Genomic DNA, 17,041 nt, shown 5'->3' with positions numbered 1-17,041 from the left:
TCAGATTTGTGCTGTTTTTTTTCTCCCTTTCTTTATTTTTTGTTTCCCCTTCATGTCTTTCAATGTTTCCAGCTGACAGGGAGGGTCTGTTTCACACGGTTACACCCTCCATAGAAGATCTGACAAACGCACCATTGAGTCCAAAACCTGTTGCGGCAGGCCTAGGATGGGCATTCACCAAAGGTTTCAGGCAATAATTAAACAACCCTGCACTGACAGATTTATTCAAAGAAAGAAAACAATCATAGGGCTTGAGAAGCCGTGACGGGGCTTAAGTTTAACGCTCACTTTGATTGTTTCCCAAACTGGCAGGATGATGCAAATAATCCGGAAATAATACTACGAGGACGACACTGCAGATGCAGCAGAAAAGCTGTATTTTCCTGTTTTTTTGTTACTATAAAACCTGTTTTATGTAACAGGTTTTACCGTATATTCCAGACTATAAGGCGCACTGGATTATAAGGCGCACCTTCCATGAATGGCCTATTTTAAAACATTTTTTATATATAAGGCGCATCGCATTATAAGGCGCATAGAATAGATGCTGCAGGAGAGGCTGGAGTTACGTTATGCATCCACTAGATGGAGCTGCAGTAAAGTGAATATCAACAAAACAGTCCGACTGTTTGGCGAGGAGAGCCTTCCTGGGCCAGGAAGTGGCCGGACGATGGTCACCCTTCTCCGTTCGCGCAAAGCATGTTCGTGGAGAATGTGGTGCTAAATGACCTGCAGACGACCTGATTCTAGACAGTCGATAGGTAGATAGGTCAGTCAAACTTTATTAATAGATTACAAACCAGCGTTCTGACAACTATCCCAGCATGCACCGCGCACTTCTTCTACGGGCGAAAATGAAGTCGGCGGCTGCTTACCGTAGTTGCTAGACCTGTTGTGGCTCAATATTGGTCCATATATAAGGCGCACCGGATTATAAGGCGCATTGTCGGCTTTTGAGGAAATTGAAGGTTTAGGTGCGCCTTATAGTGCGGAAAATACGGTACATAAAACCTGTAGTTAGTTAATACAGCTAATCTAGTATTAACTAACTAGATTAGCTGTTTTTAATCTAGTTAGTTAATACTTTGTACAGTCTCTTCCGAGTGGAGCAGCCTCAGGTCTTCTGTAACTTTTTATCAGATTTGCAGCTGACCGCTTAACCTTTTCCTTTATTGATTTGTTTTAGATTGACGGTCTCAAACTTGTTTTCATTTTAGGCCAATTTCAAAATCATGAATGTAGTCAAAGGGCCGGTTGTGCCAGAATGTATCGATAAAACCCGTTTAAAAAACGGATAAAACTGTAATAAATAGCTGTCTCTGCATTCGATAAGTACTTTTTAACATGAAATATTCTCCATATTTTCACATCGATCAGAACTGTGGTCCAGGGCCATACAAAGTCATCCAGGGTCCGCAAAAAGCTTCCCAGGCCGCACTTTGGACACCGCAGCCTTAATGCATAGAGTTATTTCAATACACACAGGTTCTTCGATATTTACAACAGCATATTAGAGCCATTTTAGATGGTGGGAAAAAATGCATTTCTGCCAAAAGAAAAGATCAAATTAAGAGGTTAATCTCATACATTTTCTAGGAAAAACGTGGAAATTTAAGAGTTTCAAAAATCTTCAACTAATTGAGTTTTCTCAAAACTGAGTTTTTTTCTAGCAAAATTTCTTCTGTCCAAGCTCAGAAATTTTTCTAGAAAATTTCACAGATTGATCTCGAGACTTCTGAGTTTTGTGGCGGAAATTTACGGTTAGTATGGAATGTTAAAATGTAACACAAAAAAAGTATACAACAGAAACTCAGGGGGAACAAACACTATTTAATGGAACAGTACATACAGTCCAGTGCTTTGCACCTATCAGGTCTGAATAAATGAATTTCGTATTGATGCTGTTTGTTAATATCACAACTAAGACTTCTCTCTCTAAAGGTCCTACTGCTTTTCAGTATACAGTTTATCTCTCCAAATTTAAAGTTGTGTGTGTATTTGTGTGTGTGTGTAGCTTTGGTCAGTGTGTCAAGGTTAAATCAAACCGACATGGCTGGTGCAGGCTGAAAAGCCTTGGCTGGAGATTGGAGGATGGAAGGGAATGAAATGGATCAAAATGAGTCTAGGAATGAAATTGAAACAGATGGACCTGAGCTGTCTGTTTTGGATTTATTTATACGGCTGGATTAAAGGCGAGTGTGTGTGTGATATTGAGAGATACGCTCCTGCTTGTGTCGGAGTGACAGTCACACACCCCCGTAGAGGTCACCGTGGCGACCAAAATCCTCCCGTCATCAGTGTAGCGGAGTGGGAGTGGGGAGCCGTCACTTCTTTTCCACTTTTTCTCTCCAAGAGGAGGCTGAGGGAAGACGCACAGCAGGTGAGAATCCTTCCTTTGACTCCAGCACACAGTTGGACTTGGAGTAGCCGGGTGCGTCGCGTCCCGTCTCCTGGACGGTTTCCATGGCGATGGCAGATTTCCTCTTCAGTTAATATAGTACATCTTCATCAGGGCTGTGTGAGTTTCTGTCTGTCTGCAAAAGTTTGTAACGATTAGAGTTGTAAAAATTCATTCGTAGCCCTTTGCAACTTCTGTGAATTTTATTGGGACTTTTTGTGACCGACCAACACAAACAGCACAACGTTGGGAAGACGGGCTAAAAATGATGCATTGTTTGAATTTTTTTTTTTTTTTTAATCAGCAAAAAGACAAAAAAAAGAAAAAAAAAGTCTTGACAGTGTGATGTGTAGTTTTGTTCAGGCCTCTGAATCAATACTTTGAAGACCAGCTACTGTCTCTTTAATTCTTTTGGGTTTTTCTCTACCAGCCCAGAGCAGAGGTCAGCGACCTTTACAGCACTAAGAGTGGGTTTTGTCTTCTCTCCAGCTAAACAAAGTGACGAGCCACAAAAGATACAAGACGCTTCAAAACAAAATAGCCACTTTTATCAATACCTGTTGTAGGAATTACATTTTTAGATTGAATAAAAACATATTTTTTTCAAAGGGAATAAATATATCTTTCTTACCATAATGTTTACATTTGATGCATCTTTTACTTTATTTTAAAGCAGGTAGTTTGCAACTTAGAGGCAAAAAATATTAATATTGTATTAAATATGTATTTATTACCTTCACATTTTTTTATATCTTGCTGTGATTTTCAATTTTTAGCCATAGTTACAGTCGCAATGAATGGTCTAGGGAGGTTGCAGACGTCTTGAGAGTGATTTTTTATTTTTTTATTTTTTTTACTAAATAATTCAAACCCAGATTTGGATGAATATCAGTTTTCATGTCTTGCCACAGATTCTCAGTGGGACGTAGGGCTGGACCCTCACTGAGCTGTTCAGACACATGGACATGCTTTGGTACAAATCCGTGGTGGAAGAAGTAATTGTTTACATTTTTTTATTATTAAAAGGCGAAAATCATTTTAGTGTGAATATGACTTATTTAGTAAATGTTATATTTGAAAGAAACTATGTTAGACTTTTGTAGAAAGGTAAATCTGTAACTCACTGTAGTCAGAACATAACGAGGTTCTCGCACTTTTGCAACATTAAAAGAAAAGCAAAACAGTTTCATCTGTTTTTTTTCTGTATCCACATTTAGTAAATAGTCTGTGATCAACATCTAAAATGAGATACAGCTGAGCAGATCACTCATTTTAGCCTTGGCTGTTCAGGGTCAAAGGTGAGCCTCCAGCCTTTCTTGTTTCCTGTCCTCCATTTTGTGTTGGTCTGTCACATAAAAATCACAACAAAACACACAGACGTATTAGGAGTATACTACACAAACTCCACATGCACTCATCTGTTACATCTCCTTGGAGATTGAAGTGCATGTCATCTCAACAAAGACAAAAAAAAAGGATCTGATATCTTAATTTTAACCCTCGTTTCCCTCCGCCAGCCTCCTCCTCCTCCCATGATGGCCTTCCTCAAGAGAGTACGTTCCCCTTCCCTGTCCTTCTTCCAGACAGTCGTGTCCCTCCTGCTGAGCACCGTGGCCCTCACCTCCTCCTTCTGGTGCACGGGCCAGCAGAAGGTACCCAAGCCTCTCTGTACGGCCACCAAGTTCAAGCGGTGCATCCCTGTGCCGGGGGTGTCCAACACCTCCAACATCCAGTTCTTCTGGGAGACGGGCGACGACCGCTTCGTCTTTCCGTACTTCCACACCGGCCTGTTCATCATCTGCGAGGAGAACATCTATGTGGACGAATGGGGTGAGAGAGCGATGGGTTTTAGTCGGTTGACCCTAAAGGAAAAAAAAAAAAGTAAATATAATGAAGAGACGATGTTCTCTGCAGAATCAAAAGTAAAGTCCAAAAGAAGACTGGTTAGTTCCAGCAGCAGAAATCACCAGAACACAGAGAGGTCACAGAGAGGTCATAGAGAGGTCACAGAGAGGCCTCCCACCAACCGCTTGCTCTCTGTGGAGCATTTAAAGTGGACGAGTCAGACATGTGAACTCCTCTGAGCCACCTGAATACAACTTGACACTCAAGGTTTTCTGTTTTGGAGAAACATCTATGTCACCTACATCAGATGGCATGATATGTGCAAGAATATAGTCCACTTTACTCTGATACCCTGAAATAAAATGTTATTTATGGGTAAAAAAAAAAAACCCCAAAAAGCTTCTACCTTCTTCCCCTTGCAAGAAGGTTTGCTTCCTGACAGCATGGACTCTGTTGAGGTTTTAAATTTTACCCAATTTCCAACGTTTGCCCGTGGCATATGTAATGAGCCAGTTTAATGCTAAGAAGCTTACAGGAAATTGTCTGCATTGTGAACAACCATCCTCCCAAGCAAAGAGAGAAGTGGGGAGCCGAAGAAGGCAGCTCTTAATGTTAACTCAGTTTTTTGGAAGTGTTGCCAAGACGGACTGAACGACTTGGTTAATTTCTATCGAAAATCAACGTCATCTTTCTCAACCGTTCGCTGATTGGCCCCATTGAAATTTTACCAAAGAAATCGAGTTCGATTGGAGAAAACCAGATGAGAAGTTAGAATTGAATTGTGTAGAAAATCAATGGCTGGATGTAAAAGGACAACATTGCTTGTGTTCTTTTTTTTTCTTGTTGTTTGATTCAAAAGCCTGAACATGTCACTAGTAACTCTGACAGGGATTACATAGGTTGAAGAAAATTAATAAATGAAAGAACAACGGATTTCTGAGGAAATCTAAAGATGCTAATCCATTTTTACATGTGACGCTTAGAATATTAAAACAATCTCATCATGAGGGATTGCAACAACATGCTGTTTACTGGAAATGCTAATTGGACTTCATGTAGCAAAACCACTACTGGTCCCACTATGAAGCAGGGCACAGAATGGTAGTTTGGATGAGCCAGGGTCTCCTTGGCTCTCATGTAGATGTGTGACTGTGAGCCGGCGGTGCTGTGTGCTTGGCCCCTAAGAGGATTATCACCATGGCGAGTTCTGCTCACAGAGATTTAGACTTCAACAGCACGACTCAATTATGGATTAAAAGCCAGGGAGGCGAAAGGTTAACAGGATTCACAAACATGGGCCGAGTTATCATCGTCTCGTTTGCAGCTGATCAGACGAACCGAGCAAGAACGACGTAGGGAGTTGTACCGTCGGCCTCTTCGGTGCAACTGCTCACCTCTTTAGAACAAAAGGACAAGAAGTTTAAATGCAAAAACTAAAGTGTACGTCCGGGATTCAGGAAGTAACGCATAATTCTAAGGTTTTTTAGGCTAGTTCAGGGGTCTGTGTGGCGTTAGCTTTAAACAGTTTGAATGTAGGTCAAAAAGTTTAGTATTTGCTAAAACTGTTGGTTTCGTGACACAAGACAGGTAATCTGTGAAAACACTGAGCATTTCTATCTCCTCCCAACGCCACGATTGTCGTATGACGAAATGCTCCCAATCAAAAACCACCAATCAGAGCAGACTCAGTTGTACTTTTTTATTGATTAGAGGCACTTCAAATCAGAACTACCTTATGTTGCTTTGACACATAAATTATGTAGAAGTTTGTGTTTGAAATTGGAAAAAAAATAAAAGTGCATGACGACTTTATTAAGTCTGCAGAGTCAGAAAAGACGTCTGACAGCACAAGATCTATAAGATCGTTCTATTTTTCCAACTGTACATGTCGATGATGCAGTCTTGATTTTCTCCTGCTGTCCCTGGTTGCACCTGTTTCTTTAAGACTCATCCTTTTGTGAGTTCGGGGGCAGATTATTGGAGCTATCATTTAAACAGTTTGGCAATCAAGCCGCAAAGAAGCTTAACTAAAAACTGAGACGGGACGATGCTGCTGCTGCTGCGCCCGGAGCCAATCAAGATTCTTCTGACAGTAATAATTGCTTTCTGGTTGATGTTTTGGGGAAATTTCCTCTATTTAAATTATTATTTTTTAATATCTTTGGGAGAAAATAAATTTCCACTAGCCTGTGTTTCAGCTTTTGGTGCAGCTAATATTTTTCTTTCCACTGCCATCCTGGCAGATTTACACCAAACAAATCCCATAATCCCCCATCAGGTTATGCCCGGCATTAGAAGCGCTTTATGCAAACGGTCTTGCCACATAATAGTTGATGGATGTGTTTAATTAAACTTGGGGTTTCCTCTAGAAGAAAAAAAAAAGAAGGTTTCAGATGTAATTCTTGGTGTTTAATGTAAGGACTTCGGATGTTTATCACGTTTTCTGTCCATGCAGATTTGTGAGTTTATTTCATAACCCCCCTCTTCTTTTTGTCTTTTTAGAAGAGAAATGTCGATGGTTTTACAGTTTGACTCCCGAATCAGAGGAAGGTAAATTCTCCCTTTTCCTGCTGGATGATAGTTTGACATCTGTGCTTGTTCTTTCAGCTCTGAGCCTCCGTTTCTTCCTCTGCAGCAATGATTTGGCTGTGTCTCACGCTGGAGTTCATGTACGTCGGCCTGCTGCTGGTCAGCTGCCTGCTGCTGTCCGCCCAGCTGTGCATCACGGCTTGGTTTCCCTCCACGCTGCGCTGGGGCCAGATGCTCAACGCCTTTGCAGCTGTCTTCACGGTCCTGGGAGGTACAGCTGTTGCCACCTCAGATCTATATTTAGGTTGCTGGTTTTAATTGAAACCATTGATTTTTCTGGGGGTGTTTCGTGCACTGCAGGTCTTCTTGGGATGGTGGGTCACATGATGTTCATGCAGGTGTTTCAGACCACGGTTTCAATGGGACCAGAAGACTTTAAACCTCACAGCTACGGCTACTCCTGGGCGTTCTAGTGAGTTTGTTGGACCTTTCTGTTTTATCGGAACATTTTAAAGGCGCACTTATAAGCAGAAACAACATGCACTGAAACTCAGAGCCAGTGCGTATGAATACGATATTAACCATTACATTTTGTGGAAAAGTAAAGAAATAGTAAAGTTAGACTAAAAATCCTGCATTTTGCAGCAAGGAAAGGTTCATCTTTGAAATAATGATAAGATTTCAACTTTACAATAAGAATGAACTTGTAATGACTTATTAGTTTATGAGTTCATGTTTTTATCAAAGCTGCAGGTATACTTACTATTCCAAATGTTGCAATGGGTCACTTCTGTTTCAATTAATTTATATATTAAAAGAAAGTATTTTCTGCTCTTAAATTTCACTCGCTACCCTTCCAGTATATATAGGAAGGGTAAATGTGTCCCATTGAATCCAAGACTTATCTCAATTTTTTTGACCACACCTATCTAGCTGGTTAAGTAACTAGCTAGTTGAGTAACTAGCTATTTAGCTAGCAGGAGTCCCACAAGCTATCTAGCAATTAACAGGTCTAGAAGGAGAACCTACTATCTCTCTCCCATTACTCTCCAGTTTAGGAGGATTGCTAATTGTTCTCTGGCCAGAAGGTATATCAAGTTCCTTCAGCTAGTTTGGGTTTCTCCTTTCAGAAGGACATAACTTAAAATTCTCCAATGATAAACATCTCAAGTAGGCACCCAAACCACCTAAATGGAATATATTTGGTCCAGAGGAACGTTACCCCAAATGAAGCCAATCATTACTTGTGAGCCAATCATTACTTGTGAGCAGTGATTGACCCCCTATCCAGAGGGGGGCAGTTTACCACTCCTGACATTTGGTTCCAGTTCTCCATGGCCAGCAATGATAATACCATGGTATCCATAACCTTCAGCTCCCCAGGACAGAAGTCATCCACACACTGTCCTTGGGGAGCTTTTTAACTATTCAAAAAACCTCTGCAAAGGTGATGCATTTACTTCTTCCCTGCTCCCATGACCATGTGTAGTCCATGTTGAACAGATTAAGGATATTTGAAAGAGCTTGTTCTACCAGCAAACAATCTGAGGAATCAAGGTTCCCAAACTAAACACATCCTGTGTCCCGTTGCAGTCGCTTGCCTTCGGACAAGCAAATGTCGATCTCTATTGCCTCCCTGAATTCCATCCGCACCCAAGTTTTTAGTGGGGTGCGAGGGTAGGGATGGGGGTTCAGGTTAGGGTTTTGGGTCACTTGGTACCTGCCTGTTATTTCAGAAGTCCGTAAAGGACTCCTTCCATCACTTTTGGCGTTTACCAATGGCTGCTCTGGTCGCCGAACAACAAATAAACCAAACCATATTCCTACAAACACATGCAATCAATTAAAAGAGCAAAAGAGAAAATCCTGCAGTGACGTAGCTATTTTTGCTCGCACTTTAAGTCTGATTCAGAAATCGTCATGAACAGTGTGCCTCTTGTTCTTGTCTCTGTCAGTTTGGTGTGGCTAGCCTTCACTGTGTGCATGGCGGCGGGCGTCTCCACCCTGAACAACTACACCAAGAAGGTCCTGATGGTGGGGCCCAGGAGTAGCTCCAGCCTCAACCCCTGCAGCTTTAACTTCGTGGGCCTCCTGCCACCTGCTCCCTTCTACACCCCCCCAAACCTGCCCGTCACCCTGTCCGCCCCTCTGCCTGCCCCCGTGATCTCCCACCTGTCTCCCTACTACGAGCCTCCGCCGCCCGCTTCGCCGAGGCTCACCCACTCCCACTCGCTTCCCCTGACCCACTCGGACTCCTTCCCTCCTCCCCCTCCCCACCTGGCACCTGCGTCCCCGTTCCACCGCCTCTCCCTGTCCTCCCCGTCTCTCTCACCCTCCATCTCCGTTCACATGATGCTCCCAGGACGCAACGAGCATTCGTTCGATCGGGACGAGGATTACAGCACGCTTTGAACTCTCACATGCGCATCTCAGAATATCGTCAAAAAGGGAATTTATTTCAGTGAATTTGTTCAAAAAGTGAAACGCATATCGTCACATCACTTTTGGTCAAAAATTATTTATGTTTAACAAGGATGGTAGGTTAGGTTTTGGTTGAAGACTACCGAGTTGACCAGCAGACGGTCACTAACTCAACAACAACCTTTCTGTTCGCGGAGCACTCTGTCCAAGGATTTTGATGGAAAATTGAGTGGAATAAAAAAGTCAGAAACGGCGAACCTGAATTAAGTCATCTGCTGTTCTTTCAACCCTTTAGAGTCCATGTGAAAGTACGTTTGGTCTTTGTTTAAATATCAATCAAAAATTCACCTCTGTACAGTTAAACATAATTTATTTGCAATAAGCATACAGTTATGAAGTTTGAAACACCAAAAAAAATGATTTTTGGGGTTGTTTTTTTTGCCTCGTTTGGATTTTTATTATTTTTATGTCTCTGCTTATGAAATGTTGAAGGTACTGACTGGAAAATACAAAACTGAAAAATGTAACTGTCTACTTCTATTACAAATTTGATTTAAAAGGAAAACATCTCGAAAATAACTTCTGGACAGGTTTTTACAGAATGTTATTCGCAGTTATTCACAGAATGAATGACCTCATCTGTTTTAAACTCAAATGAGTATTTTGTTGTGAAAAATCGTTCCTGTATCATCTATCCTGTATGTTTGTTTCACTTTTGAATCAAAATCACTGAACTACACTGGTTGACATCCATTTACTGCGACTCTGGTGGAAAAAATAAATGACAAGTCACCACAGGATGAAAATGAAAAGTTTTATTAAAATCACTGTAATGATCATTCATGTAGCAAAAATAAACATCAGACACACGGAGCTTTGTTGGAAAGAAATCCTATTTACACATCATGTCTCGCGCTTCATTACTCAAACAGTTGCCTTTGTGGGAACGCGGCCAGTGGAAAGATTTTAACATTTCCGCACAAAGTTTGGATTTTTCTAAAATTGACATACTCCAGAGTATTTAGTCTCTCCTAATTACAAATATCTTATTCCAACATCTATAATGTTTTTAGAGGAGAATTATTTAATCGAAGGCATTTCCATCATATTAGTTCAGCATTATAAAGAGAGCGTATTTTTATTAGAGAAGATAGAAATAAATTGATAAACTAACAATAAAATAATGCAAAACATCAAATAACAAAATACCCTTTTTTAAATCTACTGTAACATACATATTCATAAATGTAAAAGTACATAAAAAAAACCACACTTGAATATTTATTGATCGTCATTATACTGCCGCCAGTTGAACGCTTAATGATCTCTTTGAAAATAGTGATGGAAAAACTAATCATTAAGTTCGAATTTATCGTAAACCTGAAGCATTTTCTCTGTTCAGCTTAAACAAAACAAAAAACGATATCCTTAGATGCCCTGAAGAAAACCAGCCCGACTCTGGGCTGAGAACACACTTAGATACGACTGAGTTCGACTCCTGCTTCGTTAGTCGAAGGAACCGTCTGAAGGCAGACTCGGTCAAACGTTAAGTGTATGTGAAAATATCCACAGGTCTATTGTGTTCACACTAGCAGCTTAAATTTAATGAAGGAACAAAAAAAAAAACAGGATTGTAGCTGAAAGAGTAGATCTGTTCCAAAAAAAAATAAAAAACAAAACAAACGTGGAGTATGATCTAGTGTCCAACTTGTTCCACGCTACTTCTTGCGTAGCACAAAGTAAACGATGGAGGAGATGAACGTCAAACCAAAGGCGATCCACGCCAGGATGAAGCTGTGGCCGTAGTTACCAATGCTCTTCTCGTTGGTGTGGAAACGGTCTGTGTAGATGGACGCTGCGATCATGATGAACAGGCCTGAAGAGGATTTTGAGAGAGGGGACGGGGGGAGGAGAAAAAAAGAAAAGAACGGTGACGATTTAGACCCGTCGGGAAGCGTTCAGAAACGTTCTTTCGCAAGCGTGACTTACAGGCGAGGGCTTGAAAGACGCCGGAGATGGTGAACCTCCTTCCCTTAGGGAGGGTGAAGAGCTGAGCGATAAACACGAACAGGCCGATGATGGAGAAAATGCAGGCGAGCACGGTGGTGGCCTGCACTGCCTGGAGGTAGTCTGCAGGGGGAGCCAGAGAGAGCGACAGTCATCAGTCAGGGCTCAAATAAGGAGGCGGCGTGTGTGACATCATAACAGATGATTTTTATACTAAACAAGATCCCAATCTTCACTTTTGAGAAAAATAAAATAAACTTTTATTAGTTAATTTATCAGAAACATGTATATAATTTTTAGGTTGATTCCCTTTTTTGACCCAAATTGTGTGTGTATATATATATATATATATATATATATATATTTTTTTTTAAGTTTATATCAATTGATGATTATCCACAAACAGCACTTGCTTTGTGTTTTTTCAAATAGGATAAATAAGTATAGATGATCGAATCCAGTTGGAACTCATAAAAAAAAAACCTGTGAAATTGGTGGTGAGTAATTTCTTCCTATGCTAACAATCAGTATGTGAACTGATGTGAGCAAAGTGATAATGCACGCAGTTGGAAATTTAGGTGAAATTCATCAGTGTTTTGGGAAGACAGTTGATGCTTACCTGTTGGATAGTTGTTTGGGAGGTCGGTCATGTTCCACTTGTTGTTTGTCAACACCCAGCGCCCCCACACATCGGTGCTCGTGGTAGAAGTTACCCACCAGGCCTGATGAGAAGAGCAGAGAAATCAAATCAAATCCTTTGACACACCATCCATTTCATTATTCCATGAATGAGTTAACCTTAGCGAAGAGGCAACGTCAAGCGTTTTTAGGACGGATGCTGCATAACCGAGGTATTACTCATTACTCATTCCTCACTTTGGAGCGCAGCGCTCAGAGAAATCTTAGACATTTGAATGTATCTTGAGCAGCGTGTGCAAGTTGGCTTGTTAAACTAACTGTGATCTACCTGTGACCAGGAGAAATGACGAGTATGAGGCCTGGAAGAGTGAGACGCTAACAGGAGAGGAATGAAAGTCTTAGGAGACGACACTCAGGCGATCAGACTTAGGGACCTGAAGGTATGTTAGATTAGGTTACATGCTGTCAATATCTTCCCTGCGGTAGATTACTCTCTTGGTCAGCTGAAGTTCACGACATAACACAACTAAAATCTCAAAAGTATTTTATGCTGATGTCATTTCATGAACCTTTAAAACCATGGTGGTCATGTTTGCATTGGGTGGTTAGTTCCAGATGATTCGATTTACATGGGAAATGGTGCGCCACCAATGACTTTCCATTGAGAAACAAACCGCCGCAGCGTCCTTCGACTGGCACATGTGCGCGGAGGTATGGTGTGCGTAGGGTTTTGAGAAACTCGATTTCTTGGAGCCACCGCCGCTTGCGGAGGGCGGTCCCCCCCAAACGATACCTAATGGGAACCGACCGTCCTGCGGCGATGGATGAATATTTAAATTGTGTGTTTGATAGTAAGCAGAGAGAACATTTAGTTTTAAATTATTATTAATATGTTATTTTTTGCGATACCTTCTCTTTTAGCTAGTTGCTCCATCTGGAACTCTTTACATGTTGCATTGCTAGTTTGTGTTTTACATAGGAAGCTCAGAGGTGGTGCACTGCCTCCAACCTCTATTTCCTACGTCAATTATTTCATGTCAATAATCAGCCAAATCAAATGTTTTGATGGTTTAAAAATTGATAAAATAGCCTTAGCATGAACTAGTATAATGTTTTTGACTTAAGTTGTTTTGAGATGCTAGAAGTCAACTTCAGTCCCCGCCCATCTTCGAACAAGTTGTTAGCTTAGCTTTAGCCAAATCTGGATTTAAGACTATGTTCATATTAACCCGGATATTTAGTAAACGCATATTATCTGTTATGCTTGTATCTCAAATCAGATATGTTTAAAAGCATTTTACAATGTTGTCAAGCATGTGGAAATCCTGAGATAATTACAAGAACAATAGAAAGCGATGTAGAGACTCGCTTCTCACTTTTTTGTGTTAAAAAAACCTCACAATAATATAACATCTTTTATAACCCCCTCACACACACACACACGTCTCATCTGCTTGATTATGCTAATCGCAACGTTATCGCCCCCTGCTGGCACAACACATTTTGGAAGAGTAGAACCCAAAACAAAAACCCTATTTTCAGTCTTAGCGTGATGCTCAGGAGAAGCGTGGCAGATGTCACGGTTGGACATGCCACGGGAATCGGGGTCGTTTTGTCAGACAGTCAGTTCCCGAAATCATATTTTTCTCTTTGCACCTAATTTTCCGTTGTAGGTAAGTTATTAAATGCATTTCGTTTTGCTAAGCTATCCTTTTCACTCTTCTTGAGCAATCTTTAAGACGAGCTAAAACTGAGCAAACCTGCGTGACGGAGCCTTTACTTACATTGTCAATGGTGGCCGCCAGCAGCAGGATGATGGCTGCGATGTGAAGAATCGAGAGAGCGATGAGAACCAGCATGATGACTTTCCTGCAGGGACGAACGGAAAGAAAACGGGGTTTGAAGTTGACAATTTTGAACGTGCAGCTGACGCTACAACAAAAACATCATGGACGTCAACCCGCTCGCTCTAAAAGGCTTGAAACCAAAAGGCGCCACAACCACTCAGGGCGTTTCTACTCCATTTCTAATTTGGGTTTTTGAGAGAGAGAGCCAATGGATTCTCATGAACCAAACTCAGGTTAATGTCTATAAAAGAGGTTCTGCTGGGGAGAGAGGTGGAGGGGGATCAGTAAGCACAGAAACTGTTGGCAGGGAGGGCCTGGAAAGACTTCCTGGTGGGTAGATGAGTATGGGCTTGTCTAATGCTTGAAGGATACCTGCCACTCCCTGAAATAACTGTAGCGTACACGCCCGGTTCTCTCACCAAGATGCTGATCCCTCCACACTCTGGCACACAATGCAACCCTGCCTGTCTTAAAAAAAACAAAAAAAAAACAAAAAAACCGCAGAGGCCATTTTACAAACTGCTTCATGCTTTCACTGTAAAACTGTAATTACAGTTTTAGTCGCTCGTAAAGAGCCTCGTGTGTACACGAGCCGCGTTTGGAATACGGTCGCGCGGAGCCACGCCGGAGTTGAGAGACATCAGAGGTTCTTGGAATGTGTTGGTTGGGTAAAGGAGCGGTCAAGGGTTGGGCCCTCCAAAAAAAAAAAAAAAACATCCTGGCATGTTTCGTGTCATCATCCAAGCACAAAAAAAAAAGAAAAAAAAAAAAAGGAAAAACCTCCTGCAGGCACGGGGCATCAAGCTGGCAGACATGTGACCAGAGCTCGGGCATCATTTCGACTTTTCCGCCTTCCGTTTCACCGAGGGAAACCACGAGATTCACTTTTTGTTTTAGCTCCCTGTGCCGTTTCAGCTTAAAGCGCTGAGAAGCTGAAAAAAAAAAAAAAAACACACAAAAAAAATTCTTTCGAGAAATTAACCAGATTATAAAATCTAGATAAGTTTAAAAAAAAAAATACAAATAATAATAATAAAAAAAGATTCAACTGGGTATTTTCAGAAAGTTTAATTGAGGAATATTCGGTTCTTCCAACTTTCACTCAAAAAGGCTAAACTTGTCAAATGTTGCTGCAGAGACTTTAACGTCTGGCCTCGATGTGTTACTGAGTTTCCCATCCCGGAAAATAAAGAAATAAAACATTTTTTAAAAAAAAATCTAATTTGCAATTTTAGAAGCTGGAAATTCAAATTGTTTAAATTCACCCACATTTTCAAGCCAAATTTCAATTTATCCCACCATGCCAGTAAAGTTAAACCAGCAGTGAAAGAGTAACAGAGTGGAAAATTAAAAACGGTTTCAGGTTAAAGTGGACAACTGAGTGTGCACCTTTCTTCCTCTGAATTTGAATTAAAGCATCCAAAAGCAGACCGTTAGAAGAAAGCATAATCAAATGTGGTTTCTCTGACCCTCCTGGACTCTGCCTCGGCCCTGAGAAGCACCGGGGATAAAACTCCGACTTACTGTTAGACGGCTGCTTGTCTCTTCCACGTCCTTTTCCTCCTGCTGTCAATGATCCTAATTCCAGGCTGCGAGTCTAAATGCACAAACATAAGAAACAACTCCTACACCCACTTATACCCAGCCCTCTTTTACGTCCACACCCAGACAAGCCTCTTGTTTGCCTTTCACACAATCTCTGCCTCCTTCTTCTGTCTGTTCAGCCCATATGTTACTCTCTCTCTCTCTCACACACACACATGCACACACACACTCACAAACCCAAGCAAGTCATTTTTTCCCCCCTCTCGTTCTCATGTCTTTGCCAATCAGCTGAAGATGTTGATTTTACTCTCATGATTGCCACTGGTGACTCACCGGCCATGCTGAGGGGAGGGGGGACTCCTAAAACTCTGACTGGGCGCACGCTGCCATGGCGACAGACTGCAAACCAGCTAAGCATAATCACAATGCTGTTGCCACGGGCGACACGCGCAAGTATATTTAGGCATGTAAACGATGACCCGTGTAGTTTCTTCCTCCTGATGTGTGTAGTGTTTTCCCAGGGTGTTTCAGGACGAAGGCATGTCGCTGGTGGCAACGGGGCGGGGGGCAAACGGGGGCAAGTCGTTGCCTAATTGCAAACCGAGGAGGAACACGCTGGAATGCAAAGGGTGGAGAGGTTGGGAGTCATTTCGCACGGCTGTGACATCAACTGTTATTACTCATGGTCACCGTTTAATTCTCATTGCGGAGTGATGTGCTCCAAATGAGCGCGGTGACAGATTGTCATTTGCCTCTAAGACACTTTGTACTGTTTAGTTTACGTTGAGCTACGAAAGTAAGGTGAGGCTACAGTTTATTTGGTGTCTCATTTGTACTCTGGAGGCGTGTTGTCATCTGCATAACGAGGCATTTCTCAGTGTTTTTTAGAAGGGATGTCGAGTATTTGTCCCTAAACATCCATCTGGAGCACGGTTGAGTTTCTCAGATCTAAGCCGGGTATTTTGTGAGAGCAGGACTTAGCAATAAGCAGCTACCACCAGCACTTGCTTTCTGTTTAATGTCACAATTTAGTTATTAGAGTCCTGTCTACTTTGACAGCATTTGATACCAGACATTCTTGTGACTGGCATTGAAAAGGCAGCCCAAGTACAACCGGTAAGTTCTTGCACCACGTTTTGAGAGTCCTGGGTTTGAATAAAGGAATATTTGTGTTTTAGAATCGGCCGACCAGTTCCAGACTGAAATGTAATTGGGAATCTTTGGCAAAACTGGAAAATGGATGTTAGCAGATGTTAACATGAAGTCCAATTGACACAGAGATATTTTCAAAATCTGAACAGGCGAAATGTTTACTCTGTAGATGTCCGACGATACTTTGTACTGGTAAAAAAAAATTCCCAGAAATTTGTGGTTGTACTCTTGCAAGAAACGGGACACTGAGGGGGAAACTCTTTGAATTGCTGTAAACCTTTTATCCATAAAAAAATCAAATGGAAAAGTAAAAAAACGAAAAAAAAAACAAACATCTCCTTGTTCATCATCAGCCTGCAGAGTTGTGAGCAAATTCCTGCGTTTCAAATCCGACACAACTGAGGCGCAGGAGCAGAAGCCGAGATGTGTGGCATCATTTTTTAGTAGGCCAAACGGCTCAGTATGTGGCAACGTGTGAGAGGAAGACAGCAGCAACACGGCGAAACCCGTCTCATCCTTCCACTCCGGATGAAAGAACAGCTGCTTAGAAACAGCATCAGTTTTCACATCGGTGAAGTCCTTTGTGCTGAAAGCCGAACTATCTACTTATCCGTCCGCAACCCGACAATTGGCATCAATCTCTGAAGCAGAACTGCGT

At 41.7% G+C, this 17,041-nt stretch overlaps 2 protein-coding genes across 3 annotated transcripts; one reads left to right on the top strand and one right to left on the bottom strand.

Moving 5' to 3' along the window:
• The first annotated feature begins 88 nt into the window (after positions 1 to 88).
• gsg1 (germ cell associated 1) lies at positions 89 to 11,453 on the top strand. 2 transcript variants are annotated; one of them, XM_008415502.3, is made up of 6 exons: positions 89 to 2,380; positions 3,916 to 4,228; positions 6,746 to 6,793; positions 6,879 to 7,043; positions 7,133 to 7,244; positions 8,728 to 11,453. In XM_008415502.3, exons 1-6 carry the CDS (start codon positions 2,102 to 2,104, stop codon positions 9,182 to 9,184), a joined length of 1,374 nt encoding a protein of 457 aa, XP_008413724.2. In that variant the 5' UTR covers positions 89 to 2,101; the 3' UTR covers positions 9,185 to 11,453. The 2 variants fall into 2 exon arrangements, with proteins under 2 accessions (XP_008413724.2, XP_008413723.2); XM_008415501.3 differs by having other exon boundaries at positions 89 to 2,518.
• Positions 9,994 to 15,390, bottom strand: emp1b (epithelial membrane protein 1b). The gene is made up of 5 exons (XM_008415499.3): positions 15,211 to 15,390; positions 13,624 to 13,708; positions 11,820 to 11,922; positions 11,183 to 11,323; positions 9,994 to 11,069 (listed from the first exon to the last, which is right to left on the bottom strand). The coding sequence occupies exons 2-5, from the start codon at positions 13,696 to 13,698 to the stop codon at positions 10,912 to 10,914; spliced, it is 477 nt and encodes a 158-aa protein (XP_008413721.1). The 5' UTR covers positions 13,699 to 13,708; positions 15,211 to 15,390; the 3' UTR covers positions 9,994 to 10,911.
• Between the last annotated feature and the right edge of the window lie 1,651 nt (positions 15,391 to 17,041).

Source organism: Poecilia reticulata, chromosome 8 (genome assembly GCF_904066995.2).
Source record: "Poecilia reticulata chromosome 8, P_reticulata-male-v2, whole genome shotgun sequence".
Lineage (NCBI taxonomy): Eukaryota > Metazoa > Chordata > Actinopteri > Cyprinodontiformes > Poeciliidae > Poecilia > Poecilia reticulata.
The sequence above is the reverse complement of the archived record's forward strand: the minus strand, read 5'-3'. Positions and strand labels throughout refer to the sequence as shown.